Source organism: Penicillium waksmanii (assembly GCF_028829765.1).
Source record: "Penicillium waksmanii strain IBT 27052 chromosome Unknown utg000001l:1.0-4852451.0:1.0-4856178.0, whole genome shotgun sequence".
Classification (NCBI taxonomy): domain Eukaryota; kingdom Fungi; phylum Ascomycota; class Eurotiomycetes; order Eurotiales; family Aspergillaceae; genus Penicillium; species Penicillium waksmanii.
The window spans coordinates 1,781,609-1,798,538 of NW_026643248.1; the positions used below are offsets into that span (position 1 = coordinate 1,781,609).

General features: G+C 49.1%; 5 protein-coding genes across 5 annotated transcripts; 1 reads left to right on the forward strand and 4 right to left on the reverse strand.

Annotated features, from left to right (window-relative positions):
- Positions 1-49: 49 nt before the first annotated feature.
- On the reverse strand, positions 50-2,905 carry N7481_000626 (OPT family oligopeptide transporter; the record flags this gene model as incomplete). Its single annotated transcript, XM_057259845.1, has 9 exons — positions 50-321; positions 444-510; positions 563-852; positions 918-1,095; positions 1,147-1,410; positions 1,463-1,744; positions 1,800-1,916; positions 1,979-2,539; positions 2,621-2,905. The coding sequence occupies 9 exons, from the start codon at positions 2,903-2,905 to the stop codon at positions 50-52; spliced, it is 2,316 nt and encodes a 771-aa protein (XP_057127677.1).
- A 2,058-nt stretch (positions 2,906-4,963) lies between these two features.
- On the reverse strand, positions 4,964-5,582 carry N7481_000627 (nuclear transport factor 2 family protein; the record flags this gene model as incomplete). The annotated part of the gene is made up of 2 exons (XM_057259846.1): positions 4,964-5,002; positions 5,061-5,582. The coding sequence occupies 2 exons, from the start codon at positions 5,580-5,582 to the stop codon at positions 4,964-4,966; spliced, it is 561 nt and encodes a 186-aa protein (XP_057127678.1).
- Positions 5,583-7,079: 1,497 nt separating this feature from the next.
- On the forward strand, positions 7,080-9,442 carry N7481_000628 (Zn(II)2Cys6 transcription factor; the record flags this gene model as incomplete). Its single annotated transcript, XM_057259847.1, has 3 exons — positions 7,080-7,711; positions 7,752-8,749; positions 8,907-9,442. The coding sequence occupies 3 exons, from the start codon at positions 7,080-7,082 to the stop codon at positions 9,440-9,442; spliced, it is 2,166 nt and encodes a 721-aa protein (XP_057127679.1).
- A 769-nt stretch (positions 9,443-10,211) lies between these two features.
- Positions 10,212-11,807, reverse strand: erg12 (mevalonate kinase; the record flags this gene model as incomplete). The annotated part of the gene is made up of 1 exon (XM_057259848.1): positions 10,212-11,807. One exon carries the CDS (start codon positions 11,805-11,807, stop codon positions 10,212-10,214), a length of 1,596 nt encoding a protein of 531 aa, XP_057127680.1.
- Positions 11,808-12,624: 817 nt separating this feature from the next.
- N7481_000630 (putative cation chloride cotransporter) lies at positions 12,625-16,602 on the reverse strand (the record flags this gene model as incomplete). Its single annotated transcript, XM_057259849.1, has 4 exons — positions 12,625-15,177; positions 15,236-15,401; positions 15,461-16,052; positions 16,116-16,602. The coding sequence occupies 4 exons, from the start codon at positions 16,600-16,602 to the stop codon at positions 12,625-12,627; spliced, it is 3,798 nt and encodes a 1,265-aa protein (XP_057127681.1).
- Positions 16,603-16,930: the final 328 nt, after the last annotated feature.

Consider the following 16,930-nt stretch of genomic DNA (forward strand, 5'->3'; position numbering starts at 1 on the left):
TCCACGTTGACCCATGTTAGGTCCTCCTCCATCTTCAAACCCACGAGGGCTATTCTGAAGTCGGGCACCAATCATAATTCCCATTTACATTGTTCCCCCACCAGGATGGGAAAGGGCGACTTGGGCCTCCAGCACCAAATACCGCAAATGAAAGGATGAAGAGAACGGTCAAACTGGCGCCATCAAATGCACCGGTGACCAGATACGAGTAATCTTTGAAGATTCTCGGTCTGTAGTTCCGCAGATAGAACTGCACGTAAAGTCCAGAAACAATCCACGTAACTAGAACACATGTTTGAGACTGATTGTAAGGTATATAACCTTCGTCACGCGTGTTAGTTTGGCATTGAAGGACTCGGAGGGGGGGGTTGTGCGCGTGTGGGTCAGCCGGACGTTAACGAACTTCGCCTCGCAACAACCATTTTATTACTAATTTTACTAACCTGCATATTGAATAAACTGTGCCATGTTGATCTCAGAGACGTCGAAGTTGCCAACTTTCGGAACGAACTAATTGTTGTTAGTTTGGTATCGAGGGGAGGGGGTTCCGAAACTCGAGTACCTGGTAGAAGAGACGATGAACGATTACAGCCCCAGCGCCGATCACAATTCCCAGTGGTATCATTGCGTATTCTTTTCCGCTCCGGTAGAGATATGGAGCCAGTGCCCAAGATGCGGCATTGGTGTTGTAAGCCTGGCTAGTTGCACCGCTCCAGGAAGAATTTCCGTTGCCATCGGCAAGGAGTTCTCGATTGCTTCCCACAATGGAGATCATCACTGCGTAGTTGATGAATCCGCCAAGGATAGTTCCATACATTTGAGTGAGGAACATTATGCGCGGAGGGATCTTGACTAAGCTATCAGTCAGTATTGGAGTTTTTTGGCTGCATGGTAGTAGTGTATCGAGCAATACTCACGGTATTCTCCCATTTTAAGGTCATTGGAAAGATTGACAGCGTTCGTGATAACGTTGTGTGACCAAGCTGCGAAATACATATTGCCGATTGGACGACCGGGAAGCATCAAACCTGCCAACATCTTTGAAATGTTGTTTGTCGCAATACCGTTGCCGTAGCGAGAGTAAAGAATGACACTCTATGAATAGTCAGTCCATGAATTTCTCAAATGTGCGGATAGAACACTCACGAATGGCGCAATGATAATTCCCACGAGCAACGAAACAATATAGGCCCAGACTGGCAGGGTAATGTTCTCTTTCAGGACCACAATGAGGCCCAGGAAAAAGCTGCCGACAAGTACGATAATATACCACCACCATGGTGTCTCCTTGTAGTGTTTTGCCATATGATCATGGTGTCGATCGTCGAATCTCCCTTCTCTGGCGCTTTTGTATGCTCGTTTAATATCACTTCCCCAGAACAAAATGCAATGGACGATCAAGGCACCGATCTATCACCTTTATTAGTTTCCATTTTGAACAAAGTACTTTGGTGGCTCTTACAGCAGCATTGGCCATTAACATCGCGAACGCAAATGTCCCCGTCAGCTTGGGAATACCTTGTTCCAACAAAGCAGCCTCATCGAGTATACCACCAGGGAATACACTGCTGACGGGATATGCTGTTCCGTTGGCGCTGAGAAGTCTTGTTGACATGAAAGGGAGCGATCGTGAGTTCCATCCATTGCCATAATAAATTCCAAGCATGGCAACAAAGCAAGCACCAAGTCCTGCTAGTTGATGAAGCTGTAGCTTCAACGGAAGGGAGGTTTGAAATGATGTGAGCTTTGAATGTCAGTGTTCAAACCCGACTTGACAGAATAACAGGAAGGTTTCTTACATATTGCCAGTCAAGCGAGACAGAAAATAAACCAAGTCCTTCATTATTGGTAGCGCCACCGAAAAGGTTAGTCAAAACTCCAGCCGTGTTACCTGTGGCTTTCTGCGCGGCCAGGCACTGTAACCGACGGATTAGTGAGTGATAACCATAAGCTCCGAAATAATCACCAGACCACGCACCGGAATAGATATGGAGTTTAGCCATGGAAAGACATAGGCCGGAAAGATTTCATACACAGACATTCCGGCGAAAGCATACCAGAAGTATCTGAGCGGCTTTGAATCTTTCACCTGTTGCCAGTGAAGCCCCTGGAGCGTCTTGACGGTGGGTAATGTACTCCAATATACAGCCTCGGTATGCCAGACAGCAATAGGGCGCATGATTCCACATAAGCCATAGCCAAAAAGACCGATCGAGATAGTGCTCAGAATGACGGTGGCCGCACTGATGGGAATATCGTAAAAAAGGTCCTGCGCGGCCCATACCTGGGAGACAGAAGAGACATTCGAGGCCGAGGTAGCCGTGATCGCGGCAATGGAATGTTCTTTCAGCGACCAAGGACCGGGGTTAATAAACTTGAGAAACAAAATCCATCTCGGCAGTTTTCCTTGGCCATTTTTAGCCCTCCACTTTGACTCGAATTTGTCACCGCGGGGGAGCAATTTAGCCCATGCATTGCCAACAAAGTAGGAAATGAGAACAATAAAAGTCCCCTGGATGGTAATAAGAGTCGGTTTAAACTGAAGACAAGCCTCGTATTAGTTACCCTGCACACTCTAGGAATCAATCAAACAACTTGCCTGATAAATCTGATTCATTACAGCCTGAAAGCAAGCCAAGCCCGACGCTAGGATAATACTGCGAAATGTCAAGACAGTATCGAAATCATCCCGCAGTGGTATCAAGTGAGCAGCAGCGTCAGCACCTGTGACAATAACAACATTGTCACTGTTGCGGTCACTTTCAATGCTGAGGTCCTTTTCACCGGCCTTATCATCCTTTTCTCCAGAATGCACATTGACAGCGGTCTTTTCGTCCGGCGTTACCTGTCCGGAGACAGAAATGTCACTGCCCTTTTCGGACGAGACAGCTGCAGTCGAGGCCATCCTGTGTCGTTTTCAATGCCTGAGAAACTTCGCACAGCGTTTTGAAATGATCGACCATCCAAATTTCCAGACTAGTCGGGGGAGAACCGACCTTTTAAGGAATTTCTCTATGTGGCAAGGACCTCAGATTCATGCCAGAGTCTGTGCACAAGTAAAGGAAGGTAGCTTCGTGATACCATCCAACTAAAAAATTAGCCATCGTGCTTGGAAGACTTGGTCGCTCTTTGTATTTTCCATCGCCCCGCCACAGAGACGTAGATTGCGCCGGGGGAGAACCATCCCTATCCTATGGTTAGTTAGCGCAACACCCGGGCGGGGGGGGGGGGGTGTAGCATACCGGAGAAGATAATGGTCGCATGTTAATAAAGACCGGCCTTTCCTCTCTGGCTCTAGCGCTACTACGTTAAAATCTTGGTCCCAACTTCCATTATTTCCCATGGTGAATAGCTCATGTTGTGAAACATCATCATCAATCCCTTCACGAAGGAGCATAAAAGTACCATGATGCTTAATCAGGAAATCACCAAAGACTATCCTAATTCTTGATCTTTATAGGCATATGTTTGTTTGTCTCTTTGCATGAGCGCGGGGTGGAGATTCCTTGCCGATGATATCCCCTGGTCGCGTTGTTGCGTCAGCACATGACAAGATAACGCGATCCAGTAGCGCTAATGTCCCGTGTTTCCTGCAACCGCTTTGTCGCCAACATTATCCTAGTCGATATTGGCATATAGGAGTGGCCAATAGATGTTCGCTTAATTCAGGGCTGTATCCCGCACGATGTGAGGAAGCGGGGTGCGGACGGACTTCCAGAACCACGCGGACATGCCATATGGTGGCGGGATAGATAGGATGGCGAATAATATCGGAGAATCTACCATGTGTCCTCAGATTGCTCCAATCGGCTTTTTCATTTGCAAGAAGTTAGAAAACCTGTATTCCCACCCAAAGCATTGACTTTGACCTTTATCGTGCTAGAAGTAGAAAATTCGGCATTCGTGGGAGATAGCACGCAAATAGACCCGAGACCGATCTAACCAATGTTTTACCTTTCGGGATTTGAGTATCATATGAGCCCTACACTTCATTTTCAAAGGGACAGATGGGCCTAATTTGGCATGGATATGTGATCCTGCCCTTCTAAATCTGTTGCACAATCTCCATATAAGTTTTTTTTTGTCTAGAGGTGAACGACTACTACTTCTGCGATACTTTTTACTGATATATCAATCCAATCCTAGCATATTTCTAAGCTTTCTTTCTTCTTTGCTCGTGGTTTTAAACATTCGTGCCTTCTATTAGCGGTAGATTAGGCTGGTCGATATAGTAATAGTAGCATATGCCGTGCGCCACGGGCTGGGAGTAATCAATATTCTATACCTGGTACTAGGTACTTCTATTGGAAATGCCCGTTGTAATAGGATCTCCATATTTGAGTCTCTCGGAAATAAGCTGCCCTGCAATGCACTAGATAAGAAAAGAAATACAGCGCTGAACTATAAAGTTACTTCCCCATACCCCCGGGTTAATTATGGCGATTACCATACAAAGTTGGCCAAACTTGAAATTAAAAATCCGGTTTTCCAAACATGTAACTATCTAATGCACCGGGGTAATCGGGTCTCGATGACCAGACCATCTTCGATTGACTTCAAAACAAAAACGCAAGTGTTAACGGCTTTGAAATTGGCCGAAGCTTTCAAATCTGATAAGATTTGATCTCCTGTCGTTGGGTTTATCTAAACCGGCTTTGCTTATTTCAAGGTTGCTACCAGATGCATTGTCGATCGCACAAAGCCTCGGCAGAAAAAAAAAAACAGTAAAAAAGAAGAAGAAACACACGTCTGCACTGAACTACCTCGTAGATGGATTTTATGAAGCCCCAATTATTCCTCAATTAAATTTGAAATCATTTTGTCAATGTATCAAGGCCCGTGTCAACGAAAACGACGGTCATCGTATCCGTGGGATGGATGAGATGGTGAAAGGCAAGCCCCAAGAGTGTATCATCAGCAATGCTCTAGCACCGCGCGCATGTGTCCAGCCATGATTGACGATTTAGCAGACGAAAACAGTCTCGTTGCCAATGATAGGACCCTAGACGAAAATTTGTCAATATTGACACTCGATGCCAATTATCAACGAGAAGTCTCACCATGTAGACCAGATTACGATGGACAATGCGCCAAGTACCCAAAGCTTGACGCTCCCAGTTGTCCTGATATTGACCATAGGCGTATAAGACCTGGTTCGCGCTGTCCCCTTTACCAAAATGAGCAGCCCGGTAATATGTTATCGATCGCGCAGTGGTGGGTGATAGCACATCGATCCATTGAGTGCCGTATAAATGCTGCGTGGTTACACATTCCAGGCTTGCTTTTAAGGTCGATTGAATAGAAGTCAGTGGGTGTAATACGTTGAGAGGTGCTGAATAGTTGGCTGTCGCGTCAGCGGTGAACACCTTGCTGAGCGCATCAAAGTTTTTGCCGTCAATTGAGAAAGGATAAATCGCCAGTGTGTTTCGGATCGCCTCAATTGTGCCTGCGTCGGTGTAAACTTCCGGCGTGCAGCCATCGGCGAGGGATGAAAGCGCAATAGGGGCAACGTCGCTGGTCGAGGATGCGATGGCCGATCCAATCAAGGATAAGGAGAGTGTGTAGAACGGGAGGAGCTTCATTTTTAATCGCTGAAAGGCCAAATTAACAGTAAACAAAGGGCTGAGACGCAGTTCGAAGTGAGTGGGCGATCGTTTAGTATTTATTTCAGCCCCGTCCCCTGCGTGTCCCCGCATCTCACCGGATCTCACGGCTTGCCCAGGTGCTTCCCCTGAGATCTTAGACGAGGCAGACGGAGTGCTTTTTTTTCGCTTAGAGACAAGCGGCCGTCTAGCGCGTAGATCTAGGGATCTAGATTGGTCAACTGCCAATCTAAGTGAATATTATAGATTGAAATTGTGAGCTGTGGGGAACGCTTTGATACCCCAGACGGGTTGGCCCTCAAGCCGCTGTCAATGTCGAGCCAATGGTTGAAGAACTCAAAAAAGGTGACTAAAAGTACTAATACTAGTACCTTTACAATTTGTTGAAAGCGTTACAATGGCAGGGACTCGGAGCATCTCGCCATATAATAGCACAAGGAGAATGTAATGAGTAGACGGAGTATGTATGTTTACTACGAGTACTAGTACAGATACCGATACCCGGGGATGGAATTGATCGAAACTTGAAGCCAGAGACAGCATGCCCAGGCGCCTGATGGATATCGCTGAGTGCAGAAAATAAGGCAGGGGAGAAAGAGAAAGCCTTCGTAAACGGCTTTCTAAGGAATTACTCTCAACCCAAACGATACTGTTTCCAAATCAGGTTGAAAATAAAACGTGTTCTGGACGGGTAATAATACACTGTAACCTTACGGGCGGTGGGAGATACTCTTAAGTATGGCAAAAAAACGAAAAACTCAAGTGATTTCGAAAATTCACCGGATCTTTGATGGGAATGTAATTTATGCGAAACACTTCGGGAATTACAATACCATTTAGGATATGTAATACGGAATGTTCGCCGACCACACTTAGCCCCCAGTGCCGCCACCATTTCCCAAGTTTATTTTGCGAAGGTCTCGTAGAAAGAGTTCAGAAAGAATAGGAACAATGCGAAGGCAATGTGCTAGCAGTAATGAATTGCTTCTGTGTGATGGGACAGCAAATGTTGGAACGAGAAAATCGATGTCTCCGCATAACTTCAGGTATCACGAGAGTTTGTCAACAAAAGGACTCAATCTTGTACGGACTAATCACTGCCAATTTAAAAGAGCAGGTTATATTTATCGAGTGGTTAAAGGAAACTGATGTAAACTACCACTCCAAATCAATGACCTCGCGAGTGCAAGTATGCCAGCCGACGGGCAAACCATCTCCGTTCTACTCGAGGGCTTGAGGGGGACATTAAACGCTTTATATCTTCAAGAGAACAACACGATTCTCTGTTTATTCGCAAAGACATAAATCCACCCTTATCAGTCACCCAGGGTTTCTCAAAAAGGCAAAGGGATCCCGTTGGGGTGTCCACTCTACAACAACTGCCGCGATGACTTGGCATTGGAATCTCCCCCGCACGAGTCAACTCTAACGACTCCGCAATGTCCGTCCTTCATTACTTCATCCTTAACGACAACCATGCGTCGAGTCAAGAAATCCCGCAACGGGTGTTCCCGATGCAAAACTAAGCGAGTGCGTATATTCTCTCACCTGGGTCGGTTGGCGCTTGTGAGATGGGGCGTCCTAGCTAACGCAGATCCACAGGTCAAGTGCGGAGAGGAGAAGCCTCACTGCAATCGCTGTAGTCGCCTAGGGGTCCGATGCCCCGGTTATGTACAGTCCCTGAAATGGGTCACCAAATATGAAGAGCCCAGTCCTGGAGCATCGTCCGATGGCAAGGCCTTGAGTCCTGCGCCTCCTCAAATATCACCGAAACAGCCTTCGCATTCGACGGAGCAGCTTCTACCCACTGACGACCCCATCGGCGGGACTTCGCATAATTTGGAATCTTCGGAGTTTGGCCTCGATGAATCAAATCCACTTTGCGATCACCTGTGGGATCTACCAGGCAACGGATCCTTGCCTGAACTGTCTGATCTATGCCCATCCCCAATCCCGACATCATCGGCATTCCAGCAGTCTCATCAGGCGGTCGATGACTTTATCTCTTCTGCAGAAAATGCAATAGACCTCTCACATTTCCTCTCATTGATCGGACCGACAAATACCGACGAAGAAGGAGGGGGAGGGGGGAGGGGGAGGGTCAGGCAGTATATACCGTGATTTCTCCCCATCAACCATTGTACGAAGCTATCCGCCCGCACCGCAGCGATCAACATCTCGCGACTTCATGTCAATCTCCCGGCCACTAAACAACCCATCATGGACACTCATCGAGTACTATTTCAAAGAGGTCGCGGCCCTCTTCTCCAGCTACGACAGCCAAATGAATCCATTCCGCACGACGGTATCACGTCTATGGGGCTCATCACTAGCAATGTGCCGCACAATGCAAAGCATGGCCGCCGCAACCCTAGTAAACGACTTCCCCCAATTCGGACCCCTGGGCCGCAAAATGCGAGACGAGGCCGTGGAAATCATAACCCGCGAAGCAGTCATGGACGACAAAGCCCTCCTAGCCCTCCTCATGCTCGGCCAAACAGCAAGCTGGCACGACCCACAGGATCTGGGTATATCTTTCTTCAACCTCCTGCGCCAACAACTTACCACAATCGGATCATCCACCACTCCAGACTTCGGCTTCGTGAAAAGCACAAGTAACAACTACCGCTTCTTCGAAGAAGCGCTTATATATTGGGAAATGCTGCTCTCCTTCGTCGCCGATACAGACATGGTCTCTTCAGACTCCCATCCCTCCTCAATGGACGAGCCCCTCGTTCTTCAACGAGTACCGCATCCCTGGACGGGTATCGCTCGCGATACCCAATTCACAGTACACGAAGTAGGCCGATTAGTCCGACGTGAACGGCAACGTGTTCGCGCACGCAGATTCACCTCGCAGGAAGAGATCGCCCGCGCTCAGATTGCCATTGAGAAAGCGCGAGAACTGGAAGAAAGACTCCTCGCTCTTGCGCACCCTACTGAGGCGGAAATCGTCTCGCCCGGCGATGACGAAACACCTGTCTGGCACCTACTCACTATGGCGGAGGTTTACCGTTGTACGGGGTTGATGCAGTTATATCGCGTCTTTCCTGATTTGCTTCGCAATCGTCTACCTAATTCCTCCTCCTCCTCATCATCGTCACCCACTTCCGCCCGAGACCCGTTCTTCCCGGTTGATCTGGACAGTATGAATATGTCAGCTGGAGGGGGGATTCTGCGATACGCATACACATACAAATATAAACCCGGGTTCGGCTCGAGGAGGTCTATCTGGAAATCAAACGCATCATCCAACACAGCCCTCGCCCTCTACAACAAATACCTTCACAAATACAAATACAGACACCGAACCCAACAATTCAGAAACCCTATATAATAACTGGCTCACGGAATTCGCTATAACAACCCTATCCCGTCTAAAGACTATCCCACTCGAATCTCGCACAAGATGTCTACAGCCTTTCCTACTCGTCGCAGCGAGTAGCGAGCTTCGTCTCCCGCGGTCAACATCACACCTACCTCAGACTTCCCACGATACCCCACAGAGTCGAACTCGAACTCGAAGTCAACATCAGCCTCAACATCAGCCTCAACATCAAAATCATCATCAAACTCCAGATGACCTCGAAAACGACCACACCAATGACTCCGAAGATACCGAACAACCAAGTATATCAATGGAAGCCATCGAAATCTCCCGCACAAGAAGATTCATCCTCGGCAGACTGACCTCATTCCTACACGTGCTCCCGCCAAAACCGATTAATGTCTGTCTGAGGCTGGTGAGAGAGGTATGGAAGAGGATGGATGCGGGGGAGACGGATGCTTATTGGATTGATGTTATGATTGAGAAGGGGTGGGAGACTACCATGGGGTGATTTACAAGGCTTCAAGTTGCTTCAACAGAAAACTCTAGAGGGGGCATATAGTACAAAGTCCAACACTTACTGTGGGCTGAGCCAAATTCTCAGCTTGAACTGAATATAGTATGATTATCTTATGGAAAGCGTGCACTAGAAAGGAAAAGAAGAGAATGGATAAACTTGAATATAGTAATATTAATGTATCTCATAGCCCGGAGCAACCACAATGGACAGACACACCAGCGCCAGAAACATGCACATGCCAAACCCGAAAGGAGATTTTTTCAGTTCTTTCATCAATAAGTGAGGAGATAGTTAGAGTGAGTAGGTAGTAGGTAGCGTGATAGAGACCCCGCTTCCAAGGTGAACGAATAACGAAGAAAAGAAGAAGATAAGAATATAAGAGGATAAGAATGCAAAGAGAAAAAGACCAAAACAAATGCAGGAATAAAAGGTTAGAGTGAAAAAAGAATAAAAGAGCAGTAGAGACGAGAGGAAGAAAGCAGGGCTCTGGACAGTGGTTTCCAATGGGATCATAAAGGTAGGGTGTATAATGCATAGGAGGGAAAATGTGTACAGAGAATGAGACAGAATGGGATAAAAAAGGGTAAGTGGTACCATGATATGTCATGGTCCAATGGGAGGATGAGGACGGGTGAGAGATACCATCCCATAATCAGGTCAGGTCAGATCAAGCCAGATCCAATAGGGGCAACTGACGCAGCATTGAGCCATTGGGTTGAGTTGGTCTAAGGCAAGAAGAGGACTCGGATGAAGAAAGGTATCATTGCGTAGCGCGTTTCCAAAACTTCCAACCCTCCCTCCTCTCCTGGGCACTGGCGCCAACACCAACAAGCCTCTCAATACCTTCAGGCCCCTCGGCATTCTCAAACTTCTGCTGATCAATCTCCTCGCCGCCCTCCTCATCAGACCCATTCCGCAGAACAGCAGGGTACAGCACGCCAACGCCGTCTCCGCCAAGAGTAGACTCGTACTTGGCGAATCCCTCCTCCGCAAGCTTCGCTTCCAAACCACGCACGACCTCGGGCTTCGCGTCCGGGCGGAGCAAAGTAATCGCACACCCACCACCACCAGCACCGGTCAACTTCGTCCAACCAATATCGGCGTAGTCGACGAGTTCGCGGATGCGCTCGAGACGAGGGTGCGAGACGCCCAGGGAAACGAGGAAGCCGTGGTTGATGCGGATAAGCGTACCGAAGTGCTCGAGGGTGTCGTCTGAGGCACCCTCGAAGCCGGGGGATTCGATGAGAGAGCGTGCGGAGCAGGTGACTTGGTCAATTGCGTCGAGGATGGACTCTGTAACTACCGGATGGCGTTTCCTCAATTCGCCAACCTTTGCGACTTCGGTCAGGGTGGAGCGGGACTGGCGCGTGTCGACGAGAAGGAGGGGCAGTTCGGGGAAATCGGGCAGGGAAATGACCTCGGGTGGTTTGGTGTAATCGGAGCGTTTGAAGATCACGGCTTTGCCGCCTGCGGCTACCGTGTTGTCGACTCCACTGGGGTTACCGTGGATGCAGAGCTCGCCGACAAAGGCCCAGCGATTGATGCGTTCAATTTGAGTCTCTGCTTCCTCGGGCGGTTGGTCTGGATGGGGCCCGGCGAGAGTGCGGATTTGTAGGAGGAGGGCGGAACTCAGGCAGACGCAGACACTGGCGGAGCTGCCCAGGCCGGCGCCGGTGGGGATGTTGGAGCGGAGGGTGTAGATTGCGCCGGGACTTTGCTTGGAGCCGAGGGAGAGGAAGAGGTAGAGGAAGGCAGAGGCGGATCGGACGTGGGTCTTGCGCATTTCTTCGGGGACGTCCTTGGAGACGTGTGCGAGGTGGGGTTCGATTGCGGCGACGAGCTCGGGGTCGAGGGATGTGACGAGGTCGTAGTAGAACTTCTTCTTGGATGGTTGGTGGAAGACGTCCCAGGGGAGTTCATCAATTTGCCAAGTATGAGCGAACCCTAGGTCGCGAAAGTTCAATGTGATCGTACGCTGAGATTTGGAGAGGGTCGTGACGAGGAGATAGGAGCGGAGAGAGATGGCGGCGGCCAGGGCAGCCTTGCCATGAACAACGGCGTGTTCACCAAAGACAATGACTTTCCCGGGGGCAGAGACCATAAAGGCGGGGGCCATAGGCGATGAGGCCTTGCGAGCCATGCCTGGACGGCGTGTTTGAGTGCCGTTGGTGGTGTTGGTTGAGGTGGAGGAGGCACTGTCGGAGTCGGGGTGGTCAACCCCATGCCCATTCCCGTTGCCATTTGAGGCATTCATATTGTAAGAACGGTCAGGAAGATCGAAATGTGCAACAGGGCGACGAGTAGGATCAGAGCCTCTAACGCTGCCGTTCAATCGACCGGCGCTGGCAGTAGTCATGGTTTAGAAAAAGAAAAGGAATAAATAATTCAGGGGCGGAGTAGTAGGGGGGCGCAGTAGATGGACGCAGGAAGAATGAAAGAACGGCAAGGGGCCCAGGCAGAGAGAAATCAAACAATCTCTCTGTGTGACAGGGTAGAAGGGAACTTGAAGTATTATAAGTATGAGTAGCAATTGTACGGGGACTCCGTACAATGAAAGGTTGCTTACTCCAGAAAATCATCGGTGCTCGTAGCTACGGGGTATCCCGAGTCACGCTGCCAGCCAATCAGAGCCTGTCGAATGCAGGTTGGTCATCTTTAGCAGTTTTGGGTCTAGCGTGGGGATATTTTCTTTCTAGTTGGTTTATTATAGCATTTTGTTGATAATACAATCATCCATTTTCTGGTTCGAGGGGTCCAACCACCTTCTATTACTAGTACTGCTTTAGGGCACACGGACAGCCCGCCATATTCAGTTCCAAACCGCCACATCCTGTACATATAGAATACATAGAATACGCAGAGTATTGTATATACTACCTATCGTCCAATAGAGAGCCACGTCAAGATAGAGAGGATTCTTAGTCCCGCCGATCCCGGCTGACCTGCAGTAGTTTCCTGGAGGGGCCGGGGCCACAGGGCCACAAACTACTATACGAGCCCTAGAAAGTATGCTGTAGACTAGTACGCGTATATGGACTAGGTATATGGACCATATAGAGTCATGATATTTCCGAAATTTAACACAAGTATCCGAACGAAACAGTATGTGTACGCTTATGTCCATGTGCATTGTATTGCATACAAGTGTACATCTTCCGTGCACCTGAGCACATTTACAGATTCATCGTCACCGTCATGCTATTGCTGTGCACCAATAAACACGGCGGCAGCCCATTCCACAGCACCTCTAGATCACTCAAATACGAGGCACTATCTTCCTCTCCCAAGGATGTCCCTTCCACCGGTGATGGAAGCGTGGTGAAGATCACGGCCGTATCACTGCTCTGCTGCACCATCAACTCATTCAGAATAAGATGTTGCGCCCGACTGGGCAGGTCATTAAAGGACAACGGGATCGAGGCGGGACCAGGGAACCCAGAAGCCGTTTGACTGGAGCTTGGCGAAGGCATCGACGGGCGACGCACATAGATTGAGTCAAGTTTGCTATGGAACCGTGGCGGGGAGGCGTTCGACGCAAACATGATACTGGGACCAGCACCTTCTTCCGCGTCCGTGTTGACCTTGGCTTCGGGGATTGGCGAGGAAGTGAACCGGTTGCTGGATGCACTCCGACTAATGCCCGGACGGGAAGTCGGCTTGCTCTTTGGCGAAGCATTGTCGCCGGTCTCGATAATCGAAGGAATCAGTCGCCCGGACGAATCCTTGCGAGGCGGTGTATCGGCAGTTGGACTCACACTAGAGCCACGGTCATCGCTCTGACTCCGTTCGAGGGGTCGCAAAAGATCAGCGTTATCGCTGCCATTTCGATTGCTCGCATCGTCCTCATGCGCGATACTTTCCTCGCCCTCGTCAATCTCGGGATCGCTCGTGTAAGGGTCGAAATCACTGTCGTCGCTGCTTGCACTGGATGAATCGTCACCGTCATAGTCGACAAATGCATCCAACAAGCGGTGTGTTTGCATGCCAAGGCTGACGCTTCCCAGGGCGCGGAAACTAGACACGGATCGTCGGCGCTTCGATATCAATCTGCGTAACCCTGTGACCCGCTGCTGAAGAGGCCGGTTGCCGCTATCCTGACTGGTCGGGCCTTGCCATGTCGATGTTCGGTCGATATGCGGTAAATCTTCGGCCGTGGGCTGCTGCTCCTGCTCCTGCATGTTCTGGAAACGGGTGCGCGCCTTCACGACTCCCTGCCACCAATCTTCATTTTTAAGTACAGTATTCACATTTTCTCGAGCATCTTCCATTTCCGGAGAGGTGTCGCCATTCACAATGACGCGGTAGGCCTTGAGATCGCCGCGGGCAAGCCAGAATACGAGCACCTCGGCTTGTATTCGCAGTTTGTCGAGAAGAGCCTCCACACGTCCTCGCTCGTCTTCGACGTCAGTTTCGTACTCGACGAACACGGCAACCCGCAATTGATATGTTTTCTTCCATGATGGCACCGTGTTCAGGATGCAACCGAGTTGAAGGATCAAAGTGTAGGTGTCAAAGTTTGTAGTAAGCACATTCTGTTTGCTTTCCGTGTCTGCGCCAAGTTCCGCGGACATCTGGATCGGCCATAGATCTATGTATTTCTTTGTATGGCGGCCGTGAAGATCCGGCAACTCGAGATCTTCGAATCCTTTGGCAACAGCAACATTGATGCGAAGCTTGAAGAGCATATCTTCCAAAATTGTGACGTAGCTCTTACAGCTCATGCCCTTGGTGGGCGGTGCAGGATCGTCCGCATCAAGTCTGGATCCAATGATGGAAGATCGTCGTCTGGATTTCGAAGACTCTCTGCGATTGCTGCTCAAAGAGAAAGTCTCTGCCAGGCTCTGGTCTTCTCTAAATTGGTCAATCACAACGATGTTCGGTCGCATTCCTCCTAGCCCGGAGTTGAGGACGATATTTCGCATGCCCCATTCAGCTGCCGGGGAAATTGCAATATTGACAAATGCTTTTATCTTGGAAAATTCGACAAGTTTCGTCCACGCTGTTTGTTGACGGCGCGCCTCTGGAACGGCCGCTGAAAAGTCATCTGTCACCAGGACGTGACCAAGGACGAACAAGGCACCTTTCTTCAACGAGTTGCAGAATGATACCATCTTGTACTGTCTATCAAGGTCACTGACGAAAAGCAAGATCTGCGGCCGCCAGAATTTCACATGTTCCTGTCGCAAGCGGAGCAAGTATTTTCGTACTTGATGGTAGATCAGACTTTGGCTGACATCGCCCCAAGATTTAGGCGGCGAGGTATAATGAATCAAGAGGAAAAGAATCACTAGGATTCCCACACATCCACCTGCATATAGACCATCCACAAAGAACATGCTGACTCCACTGACAACAGTTCCGATGGCAGCAGTCTGCCAGTTGAAATAACGGAACGACGGTCGGAAGTTCGGGGCTGATCCTATTTTCAAAAGAAAGCAAGCTAAGTTTGTCACCAGGAAGGTCATTAAGTAGGCCATGGTTACAAAAGAAGCAATGCGATTGATATCGAACAGCATCGTGACCTGGGCAAAAATGAATGTCACGATGATGGCATATACAGGATCGTCACTTTTCTTAGTGCCTTGACTAAACATGGTAAGTCCGGGAAGGAGACTGTCCCGCGCGATTGCTTGCAGAAGCTTTGCGGAACCGATCACCCCCATCAGGGCAGAGAAGAAACTAGTTGCAAATTCTCCCAGGAGAATAAGGATATCTGATGCATTTACCTTGAAGGTGTCAGCATTTTCTTGGTAACAAAAAAGAAAATATGAAGCGGATACATACAACTTGAATGACATTGGCGTTATTGTAAAACGATTCTCTGGTGATGGAAGACGCCATTGCAAGAATGACCAATCCGTATGTGATGAATGTCAAGGCAAGACCAGACAGGGTGCCTTTGGGGATTGCTTTGCTCGGATGTTTCAGATCACCCGACATACTTGCACCACTGCCCAAAAAAAAGAAAGTCAGTAACACAGCACGACATGAAGGAATGGGTCGACTTACGCAAAGATACCGCCTGTGGCAGGAAACAAAATGCCAAAAAGGTCTTGAAAATTCTCTCTTCCCTTCATCTGGCTGCCGGCAGCGCCCTTGGTGAGATGAGGCTTGAGGTTTTCCATTAGAGTCTGCAAACTGAGACCCGTGAATTCCACGCGTTCCTTGGGTGAGTAGAATGGTTTCACAAAGAGGGCAGAAAGCGGGATACTAAACGTGGCCACAAGGAGGATAATGAGGAGGCCGTTACTAGCTCTCGCAAAGATGGAACTTCCTGCCAAACAGATTGCGGTGCAGAGAATCAAAATAACAGTTCCCCAAAGATATTGCCACCAGAAACCTTCAGCGAGGAAATTTGCCAACGAGCCCCGGTTCATACCAAAATTCTCTGTGAAGCAGTCTATCAAACCGACAGCATTCATGCCGGTGTTGAAAACATATCCCAGGTAGAACACGATTCCAATTGACCCACCGAATTCCGGGCCGAGTGACCTTGATATCAAGTAATAGGCACCTCCACCTCGGACAGTGCCATTGGATGCGATTGCGGAAAGAGACATTGTTGTCACGAGGTTGATCATATATGACACCAACAGTAGCCCTACAGAGTGGTTAGTAACAAACCCAGTCTACTTCATCCACCCCCTACTCCGGTGATCCCTACCCAGTATGCCCAGTAATCCAGCCTGGCCAAGAATGAATCCGAATCGAAGGAACATAAGAATGCTAAGCACGTTCAACGTGGTAGGCACAAATACTCCGGAGAATGTTCCAAGCTTTTTGGTCTCTTCTGTTGCACGAGGTCGATGTCCACTCCTATCTTTCTTATCCACACTGGACTCTCGAAGAGGTCCAGCGGAGAAAGACAGCTGTGAGATACCACTCTCGTCTTGGGCGTCATGATTTCGTTCGACTCCGGTGCTGTTGTTCCACCATCGAGACAGTCCCCCTAAAAAGTTTCGGGGTAGAGAATGCCGTCGAGGTTCTCCCGACTCTGCCTGGTCAAACCCATGATGTCGGGACCAGATATTTGAGGGCCAGTTCAAGAGGCCCGCACGATTCTCCGTATTGTCTCCATGTTCATTTGGGTCGAGGCGAGAAACATCTTCTTCAGGAGTGCGAGTCGAGAAGTTCGGACGTCGTCGAGACATCACGATATGACCCGTCAACAATGATCAGATTTGCTCGAGCGAGAGCATGAAGACGAGCAGTATCCAACAGTCCCGGCTCGAGTAATTTCAAAGAAAAGAAAGAAAGAAGAAATAGCAAAAAAGCAGACCGAGCAAGGGAGAGCTATCCAACCACCTGCGTCACAGCGCGTCTGGAGGGGATGACGAAGAAAATACAAACAGTGCAAACTCCGCCGATCGGCCCAAAGGCGGTACTTTGTCAGCTGTCACTCCTCCTCCTCCTCCTCCAGTTGCAGACAGAGACAGACAAGACCGACTTTGAGCTTGAGACACCCGCTTCTCTCCCTCT